The following is a 22,834-nucleotide window of genomic DNA, read 5'->3' as shown; positions in this document are numbered from 1 at the left end:
CTGCAGGGAAGGCGATGTGTTATCACCATGGAAGGATTCGGAACCACAGCCAATCTTTACCTCAACTCATATTCTGGTTGTAAATACTTGGAAGCATGCCCACAATACTGAAAGGACCATAAGTTGGCAGTCCAACCGTTAAAGCAAGGGTTTCACAGGGCAGCCCCAGGACCCATTTCACTTACAGGTGAGCATCAAACATCTAGACTTCAAAACTAGTCCCCATCACAGTGAATAGCTGACCCAGGGAAGGTCACTCGGCAACATGGGAAAGTGAGTAAGCCCTGTGTGCTCTGTGCCAGCAGACATCCCACCCCCTCCTCTTCTGTTTGTCCTGCGAGGCAGTAACTCAGAGCCCAGGGTAGCCAAGGAAACTTGGGTGGCAGAAGCATTTCTCTTTAATGGTGGGGGAGTTGGCGTGGGTCCCACAACCACCATAGGCATCTCCACCACACCACATTCTCTCTATGCAACAGCAGCTAGCTTCCAGAGAGCTCTTCTACTCCCGGGAGCCTCCTGCCCCTGCCAGGGAACCCGAGGCCTCTGCCTCTGAGCTCAGACCACTAAGAACACGGGGCAGCTTAGCCCCCAAGATACTGAAGGCATGCTTGTGTTATTCCAGATTCTAGTTTTTAGGTAGTTGTGGGGATAGATATACAAGCGGTGGCCACAGATTAGAGCTAGGGGTAAGGGTCAGCAGCTATTTCTGTAGGGACAACTGGGGAGGTCAGCTTTAGAGGAAACCCAACAAACAGCTGGATGCCCTGGATGTCAGTGAGAACATGCAGCATCTGGAATTGGCTGCTTCCTGTGTGCTCAGATTGCTTCCTGGGGCATCAGAGTGTCAGAAGTAATAGCATTTGAGTTGAAGATCAGAGGTGGGGGTGACAGGGCAGTCTCATATTTTAAGAGCTGACATACACTAACGTAAGTCTGTGCCGAGCACTGCTCGTCCAATCTACTGGGAAAGTGGAGCTTCTAAAAGCTCCAAAATGCAACGAGAGACAGAACAAGATTCAGCCCCAGATGAGAGTCTGAAGTCAGAAGGAGTTATTACGTGGAAGACAAGGAAGAGTCTGTTGGTTGGGGAGGTAGCATAAGTGAACTCCACCTCCAACTGGTAGAGACTGGCATGTAAGAGCCCAGGGAAGCAGGTGAGCGGTTGCCAGGGTGACAGCTAGAGTGGCCCAGACTAGGAACTGGGTGGGATGTTCCATGTCATATCAGCAGCTTGCTCTGGGCCACAGCCTGCAACCTAGGAAGCTGCAAGCATGCCTGTCCCCCAGGTCCAGGAGGAGCAGAAGCAGGAAGCCCAGTGCAGCCCTGACCTCAGGGAAGGGACTATATATACTCCTGTACCTCATGTGGGCTGCCCTAGCAGGAGCTTGTTCACTTCTGACAGGATCCTCCGAATCTTCTGGCACCGAGAACAGCATCTACTCATGAGCACACTTGTCCACCTGCCTGCCTCCCTCTGCCTCTTAGAAGTCAGGAAGAGGAGGGTACCCAGAAGGAGGCCTGGGGGCATCTACAGCTGACTCAGTCAGCCACGCTGACTGTTACAGAATCCGTTACACATTCCATTTGGTGGGGATGGAGGGCAGGTGACAGTTGGAGCAAGGGAGATCACCCACAGTGAAGGGAATCAAACTTGACTATCAAAGTGGAGATGCAGGAGCTGGCAGGATGGCCCAGCGGATAAAGGCACTTGCTGCCAAGTTTGATGACCTGGGTTCGATCCCTGAAACCCACACGATGGAGGAAGACTCCGGTAAGTTGTTCTTTGAGCTCTCCACAGGCACTGTTGGCGGGGCACAGGCAAACACTTACAAAAGTAAATAAACGCAAAAACAACCTAAAGTAGTTTTTAAAAGGGGGAGGGGTGCATGATGCATTGATGAGTCAACAAGTTCATTTTTTACGTAATTTTATAAACATTCAATTTTTTTTTCTTTTTAGGAAACTGTTTATTTTAAAATTATCTTCCCAACAAACCATGCGACACTTGGATGCCATGTTACAGTTTCTCACTAAAACACACTACGTCGTAAATGGACTTTCAAAGCCAGACAGACCTGAACAAAACCCAAGGGTAGGATCATGAGGGGACAATACTAAGAATGGGTAGGAAGTGTCACTTGGTAAAAGGAACCTAAAGGATGCACAACACATCGTGTCGTGTCGGACGGATGGCAACCCTGTGCTTTCCCTCCACTGTGGGATTACCAAGCGTTAGTTTTCCACAGGTGTCAACTTTCATCTGGAAGGGGATGGTTTTGACTATCTCACACCTAAATTACTATAAATAACTGGAGCCCAAAGCAAGAGATGGTTAAAAGAACAAAACTACATAATTCAGTACATTAAAATAAAATAGGACAGTGATTGTTGGATGTTTCAAAAATATACAACAGGGAAAGAACCACTGTACACAATTTGGAGAGTGTGAAGGTGACCACTCAGAAGGTTGGACAGTGCAAGACACTTTTATGAGTTACGAGCTCAAAACAGAGTGCAAACAAATCTAAAGTTTCTGTTCAGAGTTATCGAGGGAGCTCGAAAAACTAACGCTTTTGTCAGAGTTACCGCGGGAGCTCGAAACTAAAGCTTCTGTCGGAGTTATCGCGGGAACTCAAAAGTGGTGTTCAAAGGCTTGGCTCGGCTCAGCCCCCAGACATGAAATGATCAAACTGCTTTCACGGCACATTTTCTTCATGGGTTCTGTCTGGGCCAATGAACCCTACATCAATGGACTCTACAGTCTCTTACGCCTGCGAAACAGGAGGACAAACGGACTGCCAATTCTCCCCCTCCAGGCAAGCTGCTGCAGAGGAAGACAGTAAGCCAAGGCGCAGCTCTACAAGTGGTGCAGAGGTGCAAGAGCTGACTGGGCAATGCATGCATCCATCCATGCAGATGTAGGCCATGGCCCCAGAGAAATCTGAAAGCATGTATCTAATAACTGGAAACAGCCCTTGCCAGTAGCTTATAAAAAATATAGTCAGTGCTGTAGAGCCCTTCTACAGCAACACTCTGCCGGCCTTCCCTTACCCACCACTGCAACAGCACAGCATTAACTACTTCTCAGACATTCCAGACAAAGGTCACTTATAACAAACAAAAAGTCAACCATTTCTAAAAAAATAAAATAAAATAAAAACAAGATAGTGTCCATTTAAAAAGTAGATTTTTTTCTTTTAAGTGAACAGGACATTTTATGTATTAAATTTAACTTTGAGTCTGTCAAGAATGGTTTGTTAAAATCCGTATGTAATGTGCATATATGCTAAAACAGACAAACACAGCATCTGCACAGGAAAAACATTAGCTTCCAACATGACAGCACGGGTCTGATTGCAAAGTAAGAGGTTCTCTGCATCAGCTCCACCAGAGAAGCGCGAGAAGGGACGCCAACCACAAGAGTTCTGATCGCCTGGAAGCCCAAGGGACACCATGTTGCTCCAGTATCCTGACAGGAAGAACTGCTTAAACTCCCGACCACAGACATCTTCCCCGGGGCTACAGCCACATTCCAGTTTACTCTTGTTCCAGAGTCATTTAGATTTCCTAAGAGAGTCTATGGCTTCTGTCGCCTTCCTTCGAAAACATTCAAATTTGCCTGGAATTCATACAATGTGGGGAGGAAGACACCCCACCTCGTCATATCTCTCTCTCTCTCACACACACACAGCACACACAGGAAAAAGGGCTGACAATGCTTCCCACATGTGGTGGTCTAAATGAAAATGACCCCATAGGCTCATATTTTTGACTACTTGGTCCTGGAGGTGTGGTTTTGTTGGATGATGCCACTAGGTGGGAACTTTGAGATTTTAAAAGGTTCACATCATTTCTGAGTTAGTGCCCTCTGCCCGGTGCTATGTTTTGAGATGTGAGCTCTCAGCTGTTCCTGCTGCCACACGCTGGCTCTGCCATCAACAATGCCAACTTTCTGGAACTTTCTGGAACCACAGGCTTTCTTATATAAGTTGCTTCAGTCATGGTGTTTCTCACAGCAACAGGAAAGTGACCCACAGAGTAGACACTGAACTTACTGCCCCGAATCAGCCAGATGATAAAACAGCTCAAGCAGGCAAGCCCAAATATACACAGCAATCACCACAGCCTTAAAGATATTTTCAGAATGACATAGCAAGCGGCTCTCAAAGGCGAAAACTGTAGTTATTTTATTATTTATTATTAATATTATTTAGTTATCTTCTGGCTCTTTAAGGGAGCCCGTCACCCAGCTGTCAAATAATCAAACACACAGATATTGGTGGGGTTTTTTGTTTTTTTTTTTTAATAAATGCTCAGCCTTAGCTTGGCTTGTTCCCAGTTAGCTTTTCTTAACTTGAATTATCCTGTCTACCTTTTGCCTCTGGGGCTTTCTACTTACTCTGTGGCTGGTTGGGAGGCTCCTAGCATCTTCCTCCATCTCATTTCTTGATCCTCTTTTTCTCCTCCTATTCTCTCTGCCTGCCAGCCCTGTCTATCCTTTCTCCTGCCTTGCTATTGGCTGTTCAGCTTTTTATAGACCAATCAAGTGTTTTAGACAGGCAAAGCAACACTGCTTCAGAGTTAAACAAATGCAACATAAAGGAATGCAGCACATCCCACACATTCCACAGCACAAACAAATATAACACGTCTTAAAATAATCTACAACAGTGAACTGCCTTGGTGTGGGAGGTCCTTCTGTCTATGTGTTGCTTTTATTGGTTAATAAAGGAACTGCTTAGGGCCTATAGCAGAGCTGTAGGGGACCGGGGCTAGGCGGAGAAAACTAACCGGAATGCTGGGAAGGAGGCGGAGTCAGAGAGATGCCATGGATCCATGGCCAGAGGTAGACATGCTGATACTTTACCAGTAGGCCACGACCTCGTGGTGATATACAGATTAATAGAAATGGGTTAAATTGAGATGTAGGAGTTAGCCAATAAGAAGTTAGAGCTAATGAGCCAAGCAGTGATTTAAATAATATGGTTTCTGTGTGGTTATTTAGGTTCTGGGCTGCTGGGGCGAACAAGTGGGCCCTCCTCCAACACTGCCTGAAGAAAGGCACCCCAGCTGCGGTGAAAGACCAACCCCCAGAAGAGCCACAGATGTGCACACACCTGCCAGGGTACTCACTCACACCTCCACAAGGAGTCAGCAGGGGGAAAAGCTGGGCAGTAATCAGATGGCAACACCAGAAAGCAAGACCATGATTGTAAGCATTGCTTCATTCTCACAATTTCCTGGCTTTATCAAGGCACACTACACTTAAACGGATGTCTGGAAAAGTTCGGAACATCCTAAATACATGGGTTTCCTAGCTATCCCAGACACTACACTTCAACTGTCTTCTTCAGACTTCACTTTTCCCATGTGTGCATGCATGCTTGCATGTGTGTGGCACACTTCCGTGTGCAGGTGTAGGCCAGAGGTTGGCATCAGGCATCATCCTCGATGGCTCTCTTCACTGAGGCAGAATCTAGTAGAGAAACTCGGGTTTGCCTACGTGGCTAGTCTGTTGGCTAGCTTGCCCCAGCGAGCCTGCCTCTGGGAGCACTGGCTGTGTGGGTGCTGGGGTCAAACTCCAGTCCTTTTTTGCTTGCACATCACGGGCTCTACTCACTGAGCCATCTTTCCAGCCCCATTTCTGTATTTTTTAAATCATCAAACTCATTGTAGCAATAAGCAGTCAAAAATCTCACTAAACCAGCCCTGAACTTTAAGACAGGTAAAACGTATTCAACTGCGCCACTCTCGGGCAATTTTCACTCATTGTGTTATATATTAAATTCAATGCTAATATTTTCCCCACAGGTTGGGAGTTAAGCCTGCCTCCTTAACCCCAGTTTTTTTTTAATTTAAATGTATTTATTTATTATGTATACAATGCCAGGAGAGGGCCCAGCTCTCACTATAGACGGCTGTCTCTCCAAGTCATCCTGACAGTCTCACCCTCAGGAGTGGCGTGGGCAGCTCCCGGGAAAGAGGAGAGTGAAGCCTGTGCTTCCTTAGGCCACAGCAGTGTGCCTGAAGACAAAGCAGCTCGCAAACGGCGTCAGCCTGGGCTTGGTCCTCTTTAGAATCCTGCCAGTCCAACTCTTCTGACTGCTGGAGACCGAAGTTACCACAGCACCAGTCCCCAGGTCCTGACACTGACAGCTACACTACACTGGATGCCCCAAGGGTGACAAGGGGAAGGACCCGATGCAGAACTCCAATTTGGGCTCTCTCCGCTTGTGTGCGGCTGTAGGTTTTTCTGATGACAATTGGGCTAGGCACCGATCTATGAGTATTGCAGAATATCATTAACAATCATTTCATTTTTTTTTTTTTTTTTTAATCCTAGGTCTCTGGGCTATCCAGCCTCTGGTGTCTGGCCATCCAGACACTGTCCACATGGGCTCCCTCTTGTGGCAGGACCTCTAATTAGACCAGTCATTGGCCGGCCACTCCCGTAAGTTCTGTATCTCCGTTGCTCCAGCACATCTTGCAAAAAGGATAGAACACAGGATGAATGTTTTGAGGCTGGGTTAGTCCCAATCCCTTCACTGGAAGCTGAACGTCAATGAACTAAGCTACTTAAGTATTATAAAGTTGATCCAGAAAATAGTGTATTTCCAGGAGGTTTATTTCAAAACTGTAAGATACATATATTACTTTTCATTACATGTAATAAGTAATTTTAAGTTTAAAGTATATAAAGTTTCACATTTTTAAAGTTAAAACGGTTCTTTAAAATTGTAGAACATTTTAAAAGCCAAATAAGTTGGATATATCTTACAACACAGGTTTACACCTTAAATATTCACATTTCAAAAGCTGTCTGGAAAGATGAAAATCTGAGTAAAAGTATTTACAAGTGGCAAGGATTACGATCTCCTTGTCTCTGGAAGAGGAGGTTAACGGCCGCAAACGGAGGCTACAGGTGCAGTTCACCAGCAAGCGCAGGGTCTGGGGCTGCCGCGTCTCCGGAGTGATCTCTGTGAAGGCGCGCGCACGAGAGCAGATGGGCGGGCAGCTCAGCTGAAGAGCGAGGAGCAGCACTTGAGCACCATGTCCCTGGGGAGAGACAGTAGTGATGTGCACATCCCGAGGAACCAAGGCTCTGCTGGGAATCACTTAAAATATCCGCCAGGGCTTTGAGAGTGTCCTTGCTAATCTTGGAAGAGGTAATTACCACAGGCGTTTGTACTAGCACCCCGAACCATCTCCCCTGCCCTCACAATGTGCTTTTATTCGCCATAGAGGAGTACAGAAGAATCCTGCCGCTTGTTGGAACACAAGCTAGTTTGAACTGGAGAGGTCCACTGTCCTAAGCTTATCTGTCATATCAACACATTCTAGAATCATCTAGGAACTCTTAACTGAGGGCTGCTCCCATCAGACCAGCCTGTGGGTAAGTCTCTGGGGGGATTGTTTTGATTATTAATTGAGAGAAGAGGGCTCAGTCCACTGTGGACAGTTCCAGTCCCTGGGAAGCAGTCCTGAGTCTTCTAAGAAAGCTGGCTAAGCCTAAGTCCCCGAGCAAGCCAGCAATCGGGAATCCTCCATCATCTCTGCTGCCTGAGTGCTGCCCTGCCTTCTAGGAGGAGCTGTGACCTGGACATGGAAGCCTTCCCTAGGCGGCTCTGGTTGGCATTCTTACAGTGTATACACTGTTAAGGACAGCCAGCTTCCCTGTCCCCTCTTCTGTGTGCAATCTGGCTATTTCAGTCTTTCCTCTGGTTATTTACCAGATTACACAGATTCTTTCTCTGGACCTTCCCAGGCTTGGATCTGGCCAGACAGCAGCAGGGCATCATGGTGGGGAAAGGCTGAGCGCGTTATTTGCTGCAGAGTCCAGAAAGGAGACATGTTTACAGGAACATGTTTGCCCCTGCATTCTAAGCAACCCCGACAGAATGAGATAAACTTCAGCTTTCACATCTTCCCCAGTGTCTGAGCCATCATACAATGTGCTTTAAAAAAATCTTCCTGTTAAAAAAGGGCCACTAATAAAACTTGAAATGTATTCTTCATGCTGCCTGCAGCTCTCCATTCAGGAGCCTTAAATTCTGGGGATCATGGTCACTTTCTAGCAGCTGTGCCACCCGAAGAGCCGTGACCTGGACACGAGAGGGCATGCGTCTCACTGACACAATTTCCTTCTCACTGAAAACACTGCAGTTCTCCTAGGCCAGCCCCCAAGTGACCCCAGCTCAGCCGTCACCTCTGTTCCTGCCCCTGGGCATTCCTTCTTACAATTCACACTGCTTTGCTTTTCTCCCTTTTAAGTGTTTGTCAAAAATAATCATAATGAGAAATAGAATAAAGAAAGATTTTCTTCCTAAGTATATAATTGTCCATACTAGGAATCTAATTCTGCTGGTTTTTAAATATATAAGGTGCCTTCAAATTCCACAGAGACAGCCTTACCACACTAGAATCATTTTTTCAAACTCTATCAGGTTTAAGACTGGAATTAAGTCATGCTTTTCTTCCCCAACTAATCACTAGGCTCCGCTAGAAGAGCACTTGGAGCCAGCAAGGTAGAATGTAGGAATATGGACCTACATAATTCTGCCCCACGAGAAATGTTTCATGTCTGGGCTGAACCCCAACAGTAGAGTCCAAAGGCTTCTGTGGGTCGGGACGTTTCGCTATCACACCTGACCCCAACCTGTAGAAGAGTGAGCGTCCTGCTTGCTGAGAACATTAATGCACTGCTCCTTGATTCCCCATTATTTTCCAAAGTAGAATTGGCCTTACTGTAGTCTCTGCCTCTTAGTTCCTTAACAGAAAGATTCAGATTCCAAAGCCTGTCGGTGTTCACATACCAAGGCAGGAGCAAGCACCACTGTACCTGTGACATGTATCAGGATGCTCACCTGAAGGTAGTTCATATGTCAAGCTTTTAAAAGTCTTGCTTAAACTAGCTTTCTTAAAGTAACAAAGATAAAGTCAATTAAAAAGCCTCCTACATATTTTGCTGTTGTGACACGGTCTCAGCATGTAGCCCTCACTGGCCTGGTGATCACTATGTAGACCAGATGGGCCTTGAACTCACAAAGTGGAATTAAGGGTATGAGCCACCATGCCCAGCCATAAACACCTCAGTGTGGAAGTTCATTTAAACTCTTGTCCAGAAGGAGTAAGATGAAATGCAGAGATGCTCACCTTGCGTACGGGATGTAGGACAGGCTGTACCTGCAAGAGAAAGCCAAGCATGGTGACACTCCTTCTACACCACAGCCCCTATTCCCGCTGGCCACATCTACCACACAGCCGGCTCAGCAGCAGAATATAGGACAGTGGTTTTCAAACTGTGACTCCAGTCTCAGGCAACAGAGTCAACCATTAATTGTGGGGTTCTGCTTTGCTGTGCTGGGGATGGAACCCAGGTCCTCTCCTGATGTGGGATTCCCCTCTGTATGCTGTGAATACCACTGGTTAATAAAGAAGCTGTTTTGGGCCTGTAATAGGGCGGAGCAGAGCTAGGTGAAGAAAACTAAACTGAATTCTGGGAGAAGGAAGGTGGAGTCAGTGAGAAGCCATGTAGTCCTGCCAGAAGACAGATGTTGGAACTTTACCTGGTAAGCCACAGCCTCATGGCAATACACAGATTAATAGACATGTGTTAAATTAAGATGTTAAGAGTTAGCCAATAAGAAGCTAGAGCTAATGGGCCAAGCAGGGATTTAATTAATACAGTTTCTGTGTGGTTATTTTGGGGCTGAGCAGCCGGGAACCAACAAGTGGCCTCCTACTATACTCTCCCACTGAGCTTCACCCTCAACAGATGATGTTTTAAATGCATGGATGCTGATGCTGATGCCCAAGTTTTCTGCAGAAGTTACCCTCCTGTCCTCCCGTGGATGCTAACATCTCTAAGAACTGCCTTTCTGTGCTCCCAGCAGACGCTAACACCTCTAAGAACTAACTACCCTCCTGTCCTCCTGCAGACGCTAACACTTCTAAGAAAGGGTGACAACTTCCTGGAGAAAAGCAAACCAAGCACAGAGTAAACAAAAGCCAAAATCTTAGAGAGTAGCCAGAGCCCTTAGCTTAGGTTCTTCACTTGTCGATGAAAGAGTTAAGTGACATTGCATGGTGAGTCTGAAATACAGGAAAGGTAGAAACAGAGCCAGAAGAAGAGCTGAGCCCAGCTGGTGACAGACAACAGGAGACTCAAAACAACACAACTGGGAAGGAAGGAAGCAAGGGGAGCAGGCACTGCTGCCTGACAGGAAGTGGGGTGAGGAACGGCTTTCCAGGCAGGCGGGAAGAGACAGAGTAAGACACGGGGCTGTGAAGAGGGTGTCGGGCTGGAAGGAGTCACAAGGCAACAGAGTGCAGAATGCCCGGGGCACCTGACACCCTGAGCTCACCCTGCACTTTCCCCCTCATTAGAACTGACCAGTTCTCTTCCCACAGGAGCCCACTCCCACAGCTAGTGCACCCTACAAGTACCAGTGATGTACTGTCAGAATGGGCCTCTGGCCCCCTTTTCTAGGGCTCGTGAGGACCCAAACAACGCTTCTAATGTCCTAGACCCCTTTCATTGTGAGCTGGTATAAGGGGACTTACCAGGTCATCGACAGGAACTGCAGTATGCAAAAGAGTAAGGCCAGCCCCTTCTTCTTCCACTAGCAACAAACAACACACGGGAATCATCATGATCAGTCAAGTCTTCCCTTTAAAATGGATAGCCCTATTTATTAAACTTTATCCCTATATACTTAAGAACCTTAAACATCATCCATGAAAGTGCATTTCCATCCCAATGCCATCTCTATTATCTTAAATGCTACGAGAGACACAGCATCGAGTGCAGAATCTGGAAATAAGAACTCTACCATAAACTGACAGAACCTTTGCGAAAACATTTAAAATCCCAAATAAAATTTACTTATGCCTCCCAGCTCCTTCTCAAGATTTTTTTGGTTTTTGCAGATGTTTTTGCTACACAGCCAAGGCTGACTTTGAACCTTAAGCAATCCTCCTGCCTCAGCCTTGCCTGTACTGGGAACAAGGCATACAGCACCATGCCTGGCTTCCTGCAGTGTTTTTAAAGGACAAATGCACTCCTGCAGTTTCCCGGGATAATTGAAGTCCCTACAATGCTCTATGTAACTGACTTGAGAACTCCTAGTCTTTGGGGGAAGAGGGTGGGCAGGTAAGGATCAAATCCAGGACCTGCCTCCAGCTGGGCGTGTGCTCTGCAGCTGAGCTACACATGCCTATGCCCTGCTCTTTGAAGGGAGAGGGGGCAGCAAGATGAACCCGTGGGTAAAGGCACTTGTTGCCAAGCCTGACAACTTGAGTTTAACCTCTGGCACCCACATTTTGGAGAGAGAAACTGACTCTTACAAGTTGTCCTCCGACTTCCGTCTGTGTGTTGTGGCACACCTACACACATACGGGACGCTTAGCTGGCCTCAAACTCAGGTCTGTCTGCTTCTGCCTCCCAGGTGTGACTAAAGACATCACCAGCACACCCGGCCCTGATGGAGACACTTTCGTGTCTGGTCTGGCCTACAGCACTGCTGCTTCACCCCGAGGTTCGCAGATCACAGAGTCTGCAAGGCAAAGCTGAGGACACACCTTGCTGAGTCCTTCCCAGTCTGGCTGCTGTCAGAGCACGGGTGTTCTCACAGGGACCTACACATAACTAAACCTCTGTGGGCTGTAGACAGCAAACCCACCTCACATCTAGACAGCAGGATGTCTCTGGCCTTGTTTCAGGGACACCGACTCTCTGGAGGGCTTATGACATAGTGTAAGAGAATGGTGGCGTGGGGACCGCCGGCAAAGCCAGCGCGGCTGGCGTCACTTACCCACAGCACTGCACACAGGGTGAACACGAAGCACAGCTACAAGGAAGGAAAGAGTTAGTGAGAAACCTGAGGTTCTACAGGGCCAACAAAAACGCACAAACCCTCTGCATCTGTTTGCCTGGGCATCGCATTGGAGAACAAATGAGATGGGGACTCTGCTGTCACCTTAAAGCCCGTCACACCCCTGCTCCAGTAAAGGGAAGCGCTCTGGAAAGTTAAGTTTAGAGCAAAGAGCCGTTCCTTTGGCTCTTGAGTTGATGCCCACAACAGCGCCAGCAGCAGGACTGGCAGTGCCAGCTGCTTCAGCAAGCCCCACGCTCTCACTTTACAGTGGTGGACACCTGCTTCCTCACACAGGAGACTGCACACAAAGCCTGCCATGTCACCGAGGTTAAGGAGCACAGACGTGGGAGTCCATGTCAGGAAGGCCTGATGGGATCCCAGGCTGCCCCCGTCAGCTCAGAGATCAGGGCTCAGGGAATGAAACTGGAGTTGAATAAAGACACAGAAAATAAAAGTAAGCCAAACTGAGTTTGAGTTGAAAGAATGACAAACTACAGAAACTCTAGAAACTTACAGAGGCTGCTTGTGTTTGAAAAGCTACTCTTAAAGGAGAGGAAAAGGGACAAGCTAAGGCTGGAACTTGATTTCTATAAGCATCATAAATGTTTTAAGAATTCCACATCAGAACAAGTGGACAAGGAAGGAAAGATGAGAGCCTGGTTTCCCTGACCATTCCACACAAACGCCACCAACTAGTACACCGACGTAGAATTTCCCTCTGTATGCCTGAAATACCACTGATAAAGGAACTGCTTTGGGCCTATAGCAGAGCTATGGGGGAACAGAGCTAGGCGGGGAAAACTTATCCTGGGAGAAAGGAGGCAGAGTCAGGGGAAGATTAATGGAGATGGGTTAAACTAATATGTAAGAGTTAGCTAATAAAAAGCTAGAGCTAATGGGCCAAGCAGTGATTTAAATAATACAGTTTCTGTGTGGTTAGTTCGGTTCTGGTCGGCCGGGACGAACAAGCAGCCTCCTCCTACAGTACACCCCAAGACTCTTGTCATGAGTGCAGTATAAGCTTTCTGTTCGCCCCTAGTCTCAAGCTAAAGTGAACACTAAGGACACCGGGCAACAGTCACAGTCAGTGCTACACCATTACAACAGGCAGTCAGCAAACAGGAGGAGACGAGGCAGCAATTATAATTCCAATTCTTCCTGGGAAGACCCAATGGACTGAGAATCCCTCCTTCTCTTCTCCCTCTAAAGAGCAGACATCCCACAGGTGTAGGCTTAAAAATGAAAATAACCAGCTCTGATTTTCCTAACTTCTCCACCTACATAGCACGCGTGCAGCAGGAAGCAGGTGCCACCCAGCCAATCATATCAGAGAACACTGTGTGAGATAAACTCTAATCTCACAGCCGAGAACACTACTTAAGAGAAACACTCATACACACACACCTACACACACACACGGACTCACAGCAACAATGCGGAAAATACTTCACAAAGTTTATAAAATGAACACTATTTACTTACAAGCATGATAACTGTGGCAAGCAATCTTGTTGTCTCAAACATTTTCTTCAGTTGCTTCACAGGCCCCATCAGGAAGCACGTACTGTTGGAGACAGAGTAAGAGAGACTAGTCTGGCTGCACAAACACAAAATTGCTGTAAAAGAAACTGTGTGAGCTATTTTATTTCTTCCTTACTTTTCTGTGGGTTTGCTGCTTTTGTTGCTGTTTGAGACAAGGACTAGGCTGGCCTTAACCACCTCACACTCCTGCCTCAGCCTCCTGTACTGGGGACTTTCCGTCCTAACTTCATTTCTGTTGTTATCTGGAGACAGGGTCTTTCTATGTAGCCCAAGCTGGCCATAAACTCACAATTCTCCTGCCTCAGTCTTCCAAGTGCTGGGTATTTATTTTCATTTTGAGACAAGGTCTAGCTACATAGCCCAGGGTGGCTGACTTGGGACTGTTCCGCTTTCCCCTCCAGAGTATGGGTGTTACATGCACGTTCACAAGTATGGTTTTCCCACTTAACTTTGAAAAGTCACGTCAGGACATGCAATGGCCTTATTGTAATCTTGATCTGACAGTGTGAGGGGTGGAGAGACCCCAGATTGCCTCCCTCCCCACGTGGGTGGAAGCAAGACCCTGAGGCGACCCTTTAAACACAGGAATGCAGGCAACCCTCAGGGACTCAGGGGACACCGCTCGGAGGACAACTCAGGCCCTGGTCTTGGACTCTGCAGCCTGTACAGAGATGAGACCCACATCTGCTTACATCTGTGGTATTGTTAAAGCAGCACAAACGGACTGGACCATGACATTCCACTCATCCCAACACTGCAACGGTCTCAGGGAAGCCAGAGCCCGCCCCAACAGCCCACCCCTTCGGGTCTCTGCAATGCACCAACAGCTTCCTGTGTGAGCGCTACTCCCCAGACCCTCCGCTCTACAAGAGCCAGCACTGGAGGGCCACCCCCTGTGCTCCCCAGATGCACTACTGGCCACTTGGTACCCCTGGTACTCAGTTGTCCAACAGCAGAATTACAGGATGAACAGAAATGTGGCTGTGGAACTGACTTTTATAAACAAGGCAGGAAGTCTCTGTGGGTTCAAGGCCATTCTGTTTCATAGAACAAGTTCTAGGACAGCCAAGGCTACACAAAGAAACCTGTCTGGGGGGAGGGTGTCAACAGAAACACTCTACTTACAAAGAACTTGTTAGAAATCTGGTACCAACCACAAACAAGGCATTTTGAGAAGCCAAAGCACACACACCTGGCCAGTGCAAGAAGGTTTCCAAGCGTGTAAAACACTGCATAGAGTTTTATGCCATTGGGGAGCCACAGCAAACCAATTCCCTAAGGTAGAAATTACAGTTAGTTACTTACAATGTGATCTTAAAACTTGAAAGTGCTTCTACGGCAGTTGATACTAAGTACTATACAATGCACATTAAACACAGTGAGGCTGTGCGGTCTCGAGTCAGGGTAGATAAACGTGCCGGAGCCCAACTGTCTCCACGCGTCAGTAAATGATCTGAAATGAACCATTCACTTGAATACCAAGTTAAAACAGGCTTAGTAAAACACATCCAAATTACTGAGTTTCCAGTTTTCAATATAAATTGGTATCATAAATACAATTTTAACATCCTCAAATCACCAGAACATTAATTTCTGTGTATTTTTAATCAATCCCTACATATTTATTTAAGGTCACTGTGTTCCACCAAAATAATCTAAGAAGCATTTAGTTAAAGCAGGCTACCTTTGTTGGTTCTAAATGAAATTATGCATTTAGCACAATATAAAACTACTAAACAACACAAAGCTTTAACTCACAAGGATTGAAAAGACAATGCCAGCCACAAAGCATATGACAAACCACTTCAGTCTGGTGTTGAAACTGAGGGATGAGGCATCCAGGACCTGAGGAAAGAGGAGACAATGGAACGTTAGGTCGGCATGCAGGGCTCTGATCTACACTATATACACCAAACAAGCTTTTTTATTTCTGTTTTGTTTTGTTTTTTGAGACAGGATTTCTCTATGTAGCTCTGGTTGTCCTGAAGTCTCTATGGAGACCAGGCTGGCCTTGAATTCACAGAGATCTGCCTGCCTCTGCCTCCTGGGTGCTGAGATTAAAGAGTGTGCTACCAGGCCTGGCAGCAAATTCATTTTGAACATGGACCTGAAGCCGGGCGGTGGTGGCGCACGCCTTTAATCCCAGCACTCGGGAGGCAGAGGCAGACGGATCTCTGTGAGTTCGAGGCCAGCCTGGTCTACAAGAGCTAGTTCCAGGACAGGCTCCAAAGCCACAGAGAAACTCTGTCTCGAAAAAAAAAAAAAAAAAAAAAAAAAAAAAAAGAACATGGACCTGACTCTGCGTTACTCTAAGTAATGCAGTCACTTCCGTGTTCTAAGGACACTAACCGCGTGAAGATGGGAAACAACACGGCAGGTATAATCACGGCACTGTCTGTCTCAAAGTCCTTCCCTGCAGGGCAGCGCACGCATGCTCGCCCAGGCAGAACAACACAATGCAGAAGATGTATCTTCAACTGGGTTATCCCAGGTGAGCAGCATGTTGGAAACTGCTGAGCTGAGCTTGGCACAGTTTCTTCCTATACCCCTCACCTTCTGCCCGTCCTGGGAAGTGAGACAGGGATGCTCTCAGGAGAAACCTTTAAGGAAATGGGAGATGCTGGAAAGGAACAAGGAAGGCGCCCAGCAAGGGTGTGTTCACCAGAGCTGCGCTGCAATGATGTCCACACTAAGGAGGGGGCTGGCTATTGGGGCCTTTGCCTCAGGTGATGCCGGACTGTGTGTAGGCTAGGGGTACAGATGAACACTGGGCTGGAGAAGCGAGGAAGGATCCTGGACAATAGCTGCACGGACCCACAACATGCGCACACTTGGCAACCCCCACTACAAATAGCTCACTGACGCCAACTTCTGAAAGCAAACACTGCACAGCTCCTGAACTTCTGAGAGCAAACATTGCACAGCTACTGAACTTCGCAGGCAAATTTTTTAAATGAAATTTTATTATAGGCCAATAGTTCTATATGCCATGCAAATTCTATTCCAATTTTAAAAAAAGATTTATTTACTTGTTTTATGTATGAGTACTCTATCTACATGTACAACATTATGCCAAAAGAGGGCACCAGATCTCATTACAGATGGCTGTGAGCCACCATATGTTTGCTGGGAAGTGAATCCAGGACCCCTGGAAGAGCAGCCAGTGCTTTAACCACTGAGCCATCTCTAGTCCCTCTACTCCAATTTTGTAGGAAGTAACAAACAAAATGAAAACTATATATTCTTTGGACAATATGACAATCTAGCATATAGTCATAATTAAATGACTACTTCGAGACTGCCCAGTCCACTACTAAAACTTACCTTCCCAATGAGCTGTCAGTAGGTGTTAAAGAAACCAGAGACCTGGCCAGGCATGGTACTGCACATTTATAATCCTAGTCCTTGGGAAGAAGACACAGGAGGACCAGGTGTTCAAAGCCAAAATCAAATGTATGGCAGTTCAAAGCTAGAAAACTAGAAATTCACAGGAATTTCTACTCCAAAATTTAAGTTTCTAGACGGCACTACCATCTACACTTCAGTCGGGATGTTTTTAGTGGAACAGGAACTCGTTCGTGTGTGCCATCTTACAACTCCCCGGTCACCACTCCTTACCTCAGCAGACCATCTGCATCCTCACGCAGCATGAAAAGCAGGTAAAACAGTAAGTGTCTGTCACACAACGCACTGCACTCACCTTAGCGTCTCTGCAATGCACTGTAGCTCAGACACTCTTGTCTAAGCAACCCCACTCATTTACAGCCTAACTGGACATGGGGCTGCAAACAGAGTGGAAAGCCTACAGACACCCAAAGCCCCTCCTTACCAGGGACGTATACACTATGCATATTAACCACAGAATAAAAAACCCCAAATGTTACTTAACTAATACCCTAATGGTACATTCTTCAGACTCTGCTGTCACATACATTAGAGTAACATGCTCCGTCATACGTGCATCCAAGTTTCACTATCAGTTAAGCGTGGTAACAGTCGCTAGTCATGACTTCTAAAAGTTGGTGCGATCTGGCAGGGATATTAGAATTTATGGAGAAAAGAAAAATGCACGTGTTTTTATTTTTCTCTAAGAGTTTAGGTCATTCCATTGTTTCTAAGCTCAAATAATAGCTCCCCCTCAAGGGCTGTTGAGTTTTTGCCATCAACAGGCACATGGAATCATTTGTGCAGTAGTCTGTGTCCCTCTCTTACTACCATTTCCACGTGGTGATCTTAGAAATGCAACAGAATGACCAACTAGTCGCGTTAGAAACATGGGGTCCACAAGCCAGCAATGTGTGGCAGGGGCAGAAACCTCACAGGGAACAGGACACAGGTTTGCAGGGAGCCTCAGACCCGACCTTGCACCCCTGCAGCATCTGTGCCCACAAACTTCTTTACAGCCAAGGGGAGTGACCCACCATCTGTCAGCCCTCTCAGTCTCAGGAACACTCGCATATCACAACAGCCAACTGTTTTACTTGTCATCCGAAGGAACAAAAAACCGTCCCCGTGAAGCAAGAGCCACCTTCTCTGAGGATTTCTCGCCACCCACTCACCTCCTCTGACCGGGCGCCCACTAGTAAGACACAGGAAGCAATTAGGACTGAAAGATGAACCACGGATGCTGACTCCTAGCAGTACAGGCACTGAAAACAAACATGCCCACCACCCAGCCAAAGCCACCTCTGCACCTGGACCAGATGGACAGGCTCAGGGCCACAGCACCTGCACTGCCAGGAAGAGCTGCAGAGGACAAGGCCAGGCCAGTCCTCGGGAGGAGGACACATGCTGAAGCTTTCAATTGGCACGAGCTTCCGTTTCTGCATTCCCCTCCATTCCGCTCCCCAAGTAACTGGCACATAAAGACAGCAGTCAGCAGAAGCTGGAGGCCAGCTCTCAGGGCCACTCTGAGTAGGGCGCCTGGGGCTGCACTCTCTCCCCTGGGGTCATGGGGTACAGAGCACTCTGCTCCATAATTTGTCCTCTTCTTCAGGACTTCAGGACTCCTGTTCACAGGGCCGACCCCAGCCCACCTGGTGGGTCTTGCATGATCTCCGTATTCAACACGAGCAGCTAATCCTTTCTGTTCTTAGCCTATCTCCAGGGCTTCTTCTGTCACTCCACCACTGACGGACCCTCTTCCTCATTGCCATCACGCCATCTCTGGAGTTCCTGCTCAGAAACCCTGAATCCTGGGGCTGGAGCAAAGGCTCAGCAGCCAGGAGCACTCTCAGATGCTCCTGCACTGGACCTGGGTTCACCCCCAGCACCCACATGGTGGCCACCATTCCTAGCTCAAGTTCCAGGGTATTCAATGCACTCTCTGGCCTCAGTGGTCATCAGAGTTGCACACAGTGAGCTTACATGCATGTAGGAAAAAAAATCAATCTTAAACAACAACAACAAAACATCTCCTAGCCACTACCTTGCTGCCCCACAGGCCACCGACAGGGCCCTCAGCTTCCCCTCATTTTAGTGGCAATTATGTCTGTATACCGCTTCAAGACAACGTCCCAAGTTCTCTTCCTCTGTCTCCACTTTGGAACTCCTACTCTGCACCCAGCCTGCTCTGGGAAGGTCTGGGAAGCTGATCTGAGTTTAACCCTAGGAGCCACAGTGGCCCAGAGCAGGACGGGGTTTCTCTGAGGCCTGGCTCCTAAGGAGGGTCTAGAACCCTAGCTTCTAGTGAACCCTGGGCCTCAAGTCCATCAACAGCAGGATGGAGCAGCTCAGCCCCTGCATACAGACAGAGAAGCATCTACTTAGAGGACCATTCCACCCGCAGCAGGAGAAGTTCACCACAACTCAGGACACCCTTCATGGACACCAACAATCTGAGACCACCTGAACGCTACACACAAATCTCCTGGCCCCCACCTTCTGCTACACCCTCCCAGGGGCCTGTGTTCTCTGCATACATCCTGCGGGACCAGCAGTGGGGTAGGCACCCTTCTCTCCTGGCCCATGCTCCTATGTAACACGAGGGCTTGCTTGTTGGGGTTTCTGTCCCGCCCGGTACCCCATTTAGTCCCAGAGAAAAATCACACAGAGGTCTCCATAAATTATAAACTGATTGGCCCATTAACTCAGTCTTTTTATTAGCTCTTGTAGCTTATATTAACCCATTATTCTTATCTATGTTAGCCACATGATTTGGTACCTTTCAGCTGGGCAGGTTACATCTTGTTTCTCGGTGATCTGGGTTGGAATGGGAGGAACGGGCTTCCTCCTTCCTAGCATTCTCCTGTTCTCATCGCCCCGCCTCTACTTCCTGTCTGGTTCACCCGCCTATACTTTCTGTCTGGCTAATCAGCGTTTATTCAAAATAAACAGATTTACAGAATACAGACAATTCTCCCGCACCATCCCTAGAGACACCTACTACGTCCAAGGCCACCAGGACATGGCACCCCTGTCACTTTGTTACACTTCTCATCCTTAGAGAGTCATGGTTGCCTTCTCACTCCAAATCTTGACCCCAATGGCTTCACTATTGGAACAAACAACCCTTCCGAATTCTGAACTCTCCTCCAATGACCCAAGCCTCTCTCTTAGGTAGACCATCCCGGTTGCTCTTCCACAGCAAAACATTTATAAACATACTGGAAAATAGATGGTAAAAAAGAAAACAAAACCGAGATCTCCCTCGTGAACAGGTCCGTGCTTTCATCCTGTTCTCAGGCGGTGGCGCTACTTTGGAAGGGTCTGGAAACTTGAGATGGTAAAGTCTAGTTGGCAGAAGTCACTTACTAAGGCATGGTCTCTTTGAGGGACTTCTGCCTCTCCTTCCCGGAGCTGTGTCGTGAATGTCCTCCGCCGTATATCCCTGCTACCGAGAACTGAACCGTCCACCACACCTTCCCCATCCTGATGGACTGAAACCTTTGAAAATGCGAGCCACACCGTACCTTCCCTGAGTAGTTTCTGTCAGGCCCTGTGGTGACAGGATCTCATGGCTCCACAGCCCAGGAGACGCAACGGGATCCAGGATGCCCGGTCCTGACTGCAGCCTTTGTCTCCCACACTCTCCCCTTTTCAGCACAGATGTCTGTGCTGATCACTTGTTTGCTACGGCTCCCTTGTTTGAGACGTGAATTCTGTGCACTGGAGGCCTCTGTGGGTCACTGTTAGACACGGAGCATGCCAACTTCATGGGAACCTGAGGATTTGCCGGAGTGAACAACCAGACCTACTGTCAATCACCTCCAGCCCCTTTGACCTTTGCCCAGTTTCTTCTCTACACCCCCTTTTCTCCTCCAGAAACAGTTTCAAGGAACAAGATCACGTCCTTGGGCCCACAAATGAGCACTGTCCAACACTGTCCATTTCTGCAGTGGAAACCTTCTGTGCAATGCCTGAACAGAAGCCACTGACCACAGGCTCCTCAGTCCTTAAAGGTGGGCTGTGCACCTACGGAAATACATTTTCACTTTTACTCTGTTACAATTTAAATGGCTTCCTGTGGCCATTGCTTTATCAGATTTAGAGCAAGGAGCGAAGCATGAAGCAGTTCTTACTACCAAGCAACTTGGAGAAGTCATATATACTCCGTTTCTGATGTGACTAGGTATAGGCTCTTGTATTGCAATTACAATACAGATTTCAGTTCTCAGGAGGCAGAGGCAGGGGGCCTCTGTCGTTCCCGGCTCAAAAAAGCACACCACCACAACACAGATTTCCACTTAACAGACTAGTTCACAGTCCTGCTAACAAGGAAGGAAGTCAGAAACGAAAAAGGAACAAGCAAAAGATCTTCATGCAGCACAATTCAAGTTCAAGAGCTCCGTGTCCGTGCCAGGGCACACCAAAATGTGCTAGCATACAAAACACTAAGCAGTTCCTGTTTGCCTATTTTAAACTCTTATGGAGGAAGTAAGCCTTTTATCAAGTCTCAAGTCTGGATCTCATGTAAACACAGGGTTCCGTTTATAAAAAGCACGAATCGCTAAGGCGGGTGGTCTCCAAAGGCAATGTTTAGCCAGGTGTAGCTTCAGGTCTGTGCTCGTCTCCCCATTCTCTAGCCCAGGTTCCAGCCCTGATCTCATTCACCACAACTTCAGAGACAAAAGGGGGGAAAATGACACCCGGAATCCCTGGGTTGGCCACAAGCAGCCGGACCCCCGAGGCCTCAGCACTCGCTGCAACCCCGACAGCCCCGGGCGCTCGGTGGCGACCCTCAGACGGTTCGCGACCCGCCCTCCCTCCTGCCGTCGCCGCGGCCGGGGACGGTACCTGCGCCGTCAGGCCCTGCTCCTCGTCGTCCTGGCCGCTCAGGACGCGCCGCAGCTTCTCCATGGCCCGCTCCTCCGGCCGCCTGCCCCGCACGCCCACCCGGAAGCCAGGAACCCGCACTTTTGAAGCGCTAACCGGAAATCCGGGCTTCCGCTTCCTTCAGGCATGCGCACCTCTTCGCCCTTGAGCGGCTAGGGGCGGGGTGAGGGGGGGGGTCCTGTGGACCTGCGCGTCACTTCCGGCGCGGACCCCGGGAACCGCGGAGGGCGGGTGTTCGCTTGCAGGGGTTTCTTCTCTCTGATCCGGGATCCTTCGTCAGGGCTGTCTGTGCAGCCGAGAAACACGGTTGCATGCCTCTCCTGTCCCGATTGCTTTGGTTAAGATTTGGTAATGAAATGTCATTTATTTTGTTTAACTACTTCACGAACAGCTTCCTCCCTAAAATCGGACCAGGAGAAAAGGGTTAATTGTCTGTCGTACGGCCTTTCAAAATGCAGTCATTACAGGAACCCTAGAAAAGGAAGTCATGGACGTATAAAACCGCGCCATCATTTTTAAGGGGGTCGGACCCGTACGAACTGAAGTGCGAAACCCCATCATCCTTCTGCCCTTTGAAAGGCCATAAAAATGATAACGAATGTACAACAGAATCGTAGAATGTGTCTGTACGTTTTCCTTTTGAAGTATAGTAACATTTGCATGTTTAAACAACGAAACTAATACCTGTAGTGAGGGAAAGTCTGCTTTCCAAGATAGGTGGAGTTGCCAGCACCCAAAATGTAGCCGAAACCCTGATTTCAAGGAGTCAGTTTGTACTTGAAATAACCTTGGTGACGTAGCTGTGTGGAACTGTCGCAGTGAAACCGGTTAGTCTGTACAAATGATAGGTGTTAATTATAAGAATAAACAGCTGGGTCCTGGTATGTGTCACAGAGTGAGAAAGCCTGAAAACGTACCCTTTAGTGTTCTGATTTAATGTATGTGTGTCCACTTTTCTGTCTTTTTTAAAGTTTATGTTTGTCTTACCTGCCTATGTGGCTGTGCACCACATTCATGCACTGCCTTTAGAGGCCAGAAGGAAGCGAGCTGTCAAGTGGGTGCTGGGAAACTGGGAATCCTCTGGAAAAGTAGCCAGTGTTCTTAACTCCTGAGCCGTCCCTCCAGCCCCTCTGTCATTCTTA

The 22,834-nt window shown here is 47.9% G+C and overlaps 1 protein-coding gene across 1 annotated transcript; it reads right to left on the bottom strand.

Annotated features, from left to right (window-relative positions):
- Positions 1–6,607: 6,607 nt before the first annotated feature.
- Sft2d1 (SFT2 domain containing 1) lies at positions 6,608–21,809 on the bottom strand. The gene is made up of 8 exons (XM_038339833.1): positions 21,654–21,809; positions 15,177–15,263; positions 14,611–14,693; positions 13,359–13,440; positions 11,814–11,849; positions 10,564–10,622; positions 9,154–9,183; positions 6,608–7,056 (listed from the first exon to the last, which is right to left on the bottom strand). The coding sequence occupies exons 1-8, from the start codon at positions 21,714–21,716 to the stop codon at positions 7,017–7,019; spliced, it is 480 nt and encodes a 159-aa protein (XP_038195761.1). The 5' UTR covers positions 21,717–21,809; the 3' UTR covers positions 6,608–7,016.
- Positions 21,810–22,834: the final 1,025 nt, after the last annotated feature.

This window comes from Arvicola amphibius, chromosome 8 (genome assembly GCF_903992535.2).
Source record: "Arvicola amphibius chromosome 8, mArvAmp1.2, whole genome shotgun sequence".
NCBI classification, from domain to species: Eukaryota; Metazoa; Chordata; class Mammalia; order Rodentia; family Cricetidae; genus Arvicola; species Arvicola amphibius.
This window is presented reverse-complemented; position numbering and strand designations above follow the sequence as displayed.

Bases quoted from the DNA above. Each gene is read 5' to 3' on its own strand.
- Sft2d1 (XM_038339833.1), bottom strand. From the start codon at position 21,716: ATGGAGAAGCTGCGGCGCGTCCTGAGCGGCCAGGACGACGAGGAGCAG. The intron at 15,264-21,653 runs GTACCGTCCCCG...CTCTTTCCTCAG, and splicing joins AGCAGGGCCTGACGGCGCAG to GTCCTGGATGCCTCATCCCT. The intron at 11,850-13,358 runs GTAAGTAAATAG...CCTTCCTTGTAG, and splicing joins TTGCCACAGTTATCATGCTT to CTGTGCTTCGTGTTCACCCT.